General features: G+C 36.4%; 1 protein-coding gene across 1 annotated transcript; it reads left to right on the top strand.

The window, feature by feature from the left end:
• The first annotated feature begins 219 nt into the window (after window positions 1–219).
• LOC149015891 (glycerophosphodiester phosphodiesterase GDPDL7-like) lies at window positions 220–5,059 on the top strand. Its single transcript, XM_089156626.1, has 9 exons — window positions 220–376; window positions 629–925; window positions 2,459–2,568; window positions 2,654–3,158; window positions 3,325–3,366; window positions 3,494–3,769; window positions 3,944–4,083; window positions 4,174–4,660; window positions 4,749–5,059. The coding sequence occupies exons 1-9, from the start codon at window positions 241–243 to the stop codon at window positions 5,057–5,059; spliced, it is 2,304 nt and encodes a 767-aa protein (XP_089012752.1). The 5' UTR covers window positions 220–240.
• Window positions 5,060–7,007: the final 1,948 nt, after the last annotated feature.

Raw genomic sequence — 7,007 nt, 5'->3', positions numbered from 1 at the left:
AAGAGAGAGGGAAAAAGAGAAAAAGATTTTCTCTGGGGAATGGTTCTGTTCTTTAGCCCCATCAACTAAATCAAAGTCAAGTTAGACTGTGTTCTTCTTGTTTGTTTTACTTTCTTTATTTTAATTGCAGGAAACGGAGTCACCCATTTGCCAGATTTGAGAGATGAAATGAAGGGCTTTCTTAAAATGTTTCCAGTTGCAGATAAGATGCTTTTCTGTAATTTTGGGTTTAGGAATATAATGCAAACGTCTTTGTTCTTGGTTCTCTTATTGATCAACATGGTTGCAGCAAAGATGGCTCCTTCACATACAGCACCATTAAGTGCCGGGAAAAAAGATCCACTGGCATCCTCAGAACCATGGCTAACACTTAATGGTAACATTCAATTTCTTCTTTTTCTTGTTCTAGTGGGGTAAATCTCTTCCTTCTTTTTATGGTTCCTCCAACATGAGCATTATTATTTAAAAAAAGAAGAAAAAAAAAAGAAAAAGATTTTCAATAATTGATCTTCTAATGTATATTTTCTCTTATTCTTTGTCCAAAAGATTCATTCTTTTATACAGTATGAAATATAATCTCTAAATACCAACTTAGTTTTTTGTTCTCTTCCTATTGCTTTTATTGCAGGTGACCATCCAATTGTAATAGCAAGAGGTGGACTTACAGGGGTTTTTCCTGACTCTTCTTTATATGCTTACGAGATGGCAATGTCAACAAGCTTGCCAGATTTGGTTCTGCTCTGTGATTTACAATTAACGAAAGACGGCCAAGGATTATGTCAATCAGATATAAGGCTCGACAATGGCACAGATATAACAACTTCCTTTCCTGACGGAGGAAAAACTTATAAGGTGAACGGTGAAGATGTTGAAGGCTGGTTTGCCATAGACTTTACATTAGAACAGATTCAGGATAACGTTTCAGGTATTTCTAGTTTCGATTCTGATCTAAAATTTAAATCAGCTTCTTTAAGTTCTGCATGTATAATAAAACACTAGTTGTAGATTGCAAATCAGTAAAATTTCACGTGCATGTTTAATTCTACGCAATTTTCCTTTCTTTCTTTTTATTTTTATTTTTATTTTTATTTTTATGTGTGTTTCTGTTTTGCATTTTTTTCTTCTCTACTTTGTTTTCTATAGGATTTCATTAAGGGTTTTTTTTTTTTTTATAATTTTTTTTATCAATTATTATTTTTCGTTTCCTGTTATATTTTTGGTTTTTTCCGATGCATTTGGTATTTATTTTTTTTTTTTAAAAGAATAGAAAAACTCCACAATTCATATACATCTGGTATTTATTTTAATTTTTTTTAAAGAATAGAAAAACTCCACAATTCATAATGGACATTTTGTCTATTATGGTTGCTGGGTCAAAAACTTATCTATTCATTTTTGTACAAAGCACTTAAAACCCAATACTAATTGAGTGTATAATAGTAGATATACATTCTTTTATGAGAACCCTATTATTTTTCCATTTTTTCATTCTCAAACCCTAATCATCTATTCTTAACTTTTGTTATCATTTTTTTAATCAAGTTTTTATTTTGATATAACAAACCTTGTCTATTTCATGTATAACAATTTGGTCTATTCCTCTTCTTGGTTTTGGATGTTTCTTGGATGTTTCTGTTCGAACCTTGTGTTTGCATGAATCTATCTTTATGTATTTTTTTTGTGTGTCTGTATTTTTTCTAAGTTTGTTTGAATGAAGTTTTTCTTCTTACCAAAAAAAAAAAAAAAAAAAAAAAAAAAAAAAAAACAAAAAACAAAAAGGTAAGAAGGAGTGGAAAGTTTGAATAGTGGACTATTAAGGGGTGCTTTAATTTAGAAGGATGTGTTCCATGGTAAAAGGCTATGTTGCTTAGAGTGTAGGATATTTTGATCAAGTTCTTGAGGGGTGCTTTGCTTTGAAAGAGTGTGTTCCACGGCAAGAGGTATGTTGTTTTACGAGAAGGATATTTTGGTCCAATAAAAGATCGTCCAACTAATTAGAGTTTGTACTTTTATATAATAGTATGATAGTATGATATTATGATTTTAGGTAACCAAAAGAAAAAAAATCCTAGTATGATTTTATGATAATATGATATTGATATGATAATATGACTCATAAGTTTTTCCATGATGGGTCTTTCAAGATCAGTTTAATTATGAAAAGAGATGAATCTGCAAATGGGCTTTGTTGCAGTCATGCGGATAGATTTAATTGCTATCCTAGAGATATTCAGGGAGTTCTTTTTTTTTTTTGGTAAAATATTCAGGGAGTTCCAGTATCTGTAAATCACTAAGTTCCAAGAAAAGCTAAGTTGTATAAGCTGTCTGTTCTTCTGCTCCTTTCGCTGCTAAATCTAGTGTTTTAGTGATACTGACAACCAATTTCTATCATGTCATCAATTCATATCTATATCTGAAACTGACTATTCTTTGTTTTGTCTTGCAATTCTTTCGGTAGTGTATCAAAATGTCATATCTCGACCAACGATATTCGATGGCTTTCTTCCAATTTCTTCAGTTGATGAAGTAGCACAGCTTAAAGCCAAACACATTTGGTTGAATGTGCAGGTACAGATGCTCACACCATTTCTAAGTCTTTCTCTCTCTCTAGTACTCTCACACGCACTCGTAATTCTCATCTTTGGGTTTGCAGTATGACATGTTCTATACTGAACACAAGCTAAGTGTTGCATCATACATTCAAAAGGCATCAAGGAAAACGCATTTCAGTTACATATCATCCCCTGAGATTGGATTCTTGAAAAGCCTAAGTGGGAAGGTTGATAAACTCGAGACAAAGTTAGTCTTTCGCTTCCTAGATAAAGATGAAGTTGAACCCACAACAAAGAAAGATTATGGTTCAATCTTGGAGGATCTGGCCTCAATCAAGACCTTTGCGTCTGGGATTCTTGTTCCCAAGGATTACATTTGGCCAGTCAATGCTGACTTCTATTTAGAAAGCCCGACTACCCTCGTAACTGATGCTCATAAAGAAGGACTAGAAGTCTATGCTTCAGGTTTTTTAAATGATGTGCCTATAAGCTTCAACTATAGCGGTGATCCTTCAGCTGAGTACTTGCAATACATTGACAACACTGCAAATTTCTCTGTTGATGGCTTTCTCACTGACTTTCCACCCACTGCATCTGAAGCTGTAGGTGAGATTCTTTACAACTCAATCGATCTTCTTCTATGTTCTTTTTATTTTTCTCTTTCTCCACCCTCTAAATCAATGAAATTCACACTTCCCAAAAGCAAGCTCCAATTTGAGATGAGATTGTTATTGTAATGGTCAAAGCATGTTCTAATCTCTGATCCTTGCAGCTTGCTTGGCTCATTCCCAGAACAACAACAGAAGCGACAGAGGTGACTACCATTCTTAGCCTTCCTGATTCTCTTGTATAGTAAATGAAGGGAGAAATAAAGAAAGGGATTAGAATAACTCTATTTATAGTACTTTTTGTGTCTGAACTGATTACCCTTTTTGGTGAAGCTTTGATCATAAGCCATAATGGAGCCAGCGGAATCTTCCCAGCCGGCACTGATGTGGCTTATCAGCGAGCAATTGATGATGGGGTCGACATAATAGATTGCGCTGTTCAGATGTCAAAAGATGGAGTGGCCTTCTGCTTAAGGTCACCAGACCTCACAACGGACTCGAATGCGATGAATACTTTCATTTCTCGTGCTTCGGTGGTCTCTGAAATTCAAATTCAGAAAGGGATTTTCTCATTTGATCTAACATGGAGCGAGATTCAGACTCTGAAGCGTAAGAATCTGAACACCATCATCATCATCATCATCATCATCATATAGTTTAGCAAATAGATATCAATATATAGAAGTAGATTTCCATCTCTGTTGCATAAAATGTAATTTATTGGTTCGCAGATTAGATAAGGTTTTAGGGAAATGAATTGATGTTTGAGTTTTCTCATTTCAGCTCAACTCATTAGCGCCTCATCCAATTACGACATGGTCCGACACCCAGAAAACAACGGAAAGGGCAAGTTCCTTACGCTTAATGAATTCCTTGAGTTGGCAAAGGCAAAGGCAGTTTCAGGAATCTTGATTGACATTGGGGTGAGTTTGATTATTATATCTTAGGAACATCTTACAACAATAGAATGCAAATCTTTAAACATCCTTGGCTATTTTTCTTTTTCTTATCAGAATGCTGCCTACCTTGCATCAAAGAAGGGTTTCAGTGTAACAGATATTGTTGCAAAGGCCTTAAAGAATGCAACTTTCGACAAGCAGGTGACCCAACAAGTTATGATTCAATCAGATGATACATCAGTGCTTTCAGAGTTCAAGAATGTCCCCAATTACAGAAGAGTCCTATACATAAGTGAGGAAACAGGTGATGCACCTAAGGTAGTTGTTGAGAAGATCAAGCAATACGCAGATGCAGTTAACGTCGGAAGATCCTCTATTGTTCTAACTGCCGATTTCTTTACGACGAAGTACACCAACGTTGTCGACGAAATGCATGCTGCTAATATTTCTGTCTATGTTTCAGTTCTCAGAAATGAGTATGTTTTAATAGCCATGGACTTCTTCTCGGATCCTATCTCGGAGATAGCAGCCTTTCTTTCTGATCAAATTGGAGTTGATGGGGTTGTGACGGAATACCCAGGAACTGCAGCTGCATACCTTAGTAAGTATTACCAACTTTAGTACCAAAACACACACACACACATAAATGGAAGTCCTTCCTGATGTGGTTTGTCATTAATTAATTTCAGAAAGCCCATGTTCCGATCTCAGTGCTAACCTCTATTACACAATCCGATCAAATGAGGCTGGTAGTTTGCTCACTGTGGTTCCACCCGGCGGCTTGCCACCTGCACAGGCCCCTGCTCCAGCACTTGATGCAGACAGTATCATCGATCCACCATTACCACCAGTATCAGTAGCTACCTCTACAGATGCTCCTGCTTCTGGACCTACGGGGGCAAAAAAAAGTAGCAACAATCAACCAGCAAACACTGTCAATATTGGTCTGGGTCTAGCAGTGCCTGTTACACTTCTCTCTATTCTGCTTCTGGGCTATTAATATTGATTTGTGTATTTATATATAGATATGGCAGCAAGGTTGCAACTTTGTGTTTCTGCATTTATAATCTGATTAATTAGTCCTAGCTAGTTTTGTGGGTTTCTAGCTACTCTCTTTTTCTTAGTTCCTTCAATCCAATTTGACTTTGTTTTATTCCGATGCGTATTGATGATATGAATTTAAGAAACTCATCCATTTTAGAGATCTGAAGAAACCTTTTATACACCCAGAAAGAACCATTTCTTGAATTTATTAGAAAAGATTTGGGTTATACATCTTAACTAATCAATCTGCATTATCATAAAGAAATGGTGCATGCAACTGTCGCAAGTTTTTAAACCTTATGGGAAGAGTTCCCTGTGGGGGAGCATGGCCCTTGAATGCGAGGGCCGGGTGTTTACCCAAAAAAAAAAAAAAAAAAAAAACAGAATGCGAGGGGGCCAATCGGAACAAACATCTAAGCATCAATAGCGTAGGCATTTCTATTCATAATGGGGGCAATGCAGTCATTTCACCACCTTCTATGAAATGATGTAAGGATTTAAACATTTTTTTCTTGGGATCCACATCCTCTGCAATTCCCTTCCCTACAATTAGGGTCTAAGATTGTGACAAATGGCATCTAATAAGCCAAAAGCCATAATTAAAACCCAATATTAAGAAAACACTAATATTCTCCTACAATTTCTCCCTTCTGTGCTGTTGCGAATGTCTTAACTACTAATGTTGCTAATGCCGGAGTTAATTTTGGTAATCAATCTGGTCTTTCTTCTTTGAATTCATCTTCTCAGCCACCATGTGATTAAGTGCTATTAAAAACAACTTACCATTAAGTGCATTCACTTGGGCAAATTAATTAAAAATACCCCTAAGTGATTATTATTAAAAAAAGAAAAACCTACCACCAATAGTTTAAATAGTTTTATATATAAATATGAGAATTAATTTGTTTTTTTTTTCAAATTAGCTAAAAGTAACTTGATGGATTTGGCAAATGTAACTTGATGGATTTGGGGTTTACGGGCCCTAAATTTACTTGGAGAGGTCCTAAATATATTGGGCACCACAAGATCTTCAAGAGGTTGGATATGGGCTTTCGCTCTGGACTGGCGGCTTCTCTTCCCTGAGGCAAATATTAGAGTGGTGCCGCGTCTTAAGTCAGATCACCACCCTTTGTTGCTTGATCTTAGACCTATAGTGAAGGCTTCTTGGATTCGGCCTTTTCGTATGGAGGGCGATGTGGCTTACGCATGATGGTTTTTATGAAGAAGTCAGGAATAATTGGAATGGAGAGAGCCACCTTAACATATCTTTGGAAAATTTGAAATTGAAGCTGTTGGATTGGAATAAAAGAATTTTTGGCAATATTAGTACAATCAAGAAGAGATTATATGCTCGTCTTGGTGGAATTCAGAGGTCTCTTTCAAATGGCAGATTCAACCCCTTCCTTGAGAGATTAGAGCAAGAGCTCCGTTCTGAGCTTGAATTGGTTCTTCATAAGGAAGAAATCCATGGGGCCCAAAAATCTAGAAAATAATGGATGGTGAATAGAGATAGAAACACCAAATATTTTCACATTTCCACTATTGCACGACGTCGGCGAAATAGGATTCATTGCTTGAAAACGGAAGATGGTACTTGGATTTCTGATGTAGGAGCTCTTAAGGAGCACATTGGAGGTTTTTATTAGAATCTATTTAGTGATGATGCGATGGAGACCCCTCCTTTTTTAAGTAGTCATGGGTTTCCTCTTGTTGACCCGGATCGCTTGTCTACCCTCGTAGGAGAAGTTACGGAGGATGAGGTCCTAAGAGCTATCAAACAAATGGGGCCTTGGAAAGCTCCAGGACCATATGGATTCCAGGCAGTTTCTATCAACAAACTTGGGAAATTACCAAGGTTTTAGTGGTGCAAATGGTGCGGAGAGCTTTTGGGGTGAGATGGAGCC

The sequence above is a fragment of the Hakea prostrata genome, chromosome 5, assembly GCF_041222555.1.
Source record: "Hakea prostrata isolate BN-2017 chromosome 5, UWA_Hpros_2, whole genome shotgun sequence".
NCBI lineage: Eukaryota > Viridiplantae > Streptophyta > Magnoliopsida > Proteales > Proteaceae > Hakea > Hakea prostrata.
The sequence above is the reverse complement of the archived record's forward strand: the minus strand, read 5'-3'. Positions and strand labels throughout refer to the sequence as shown.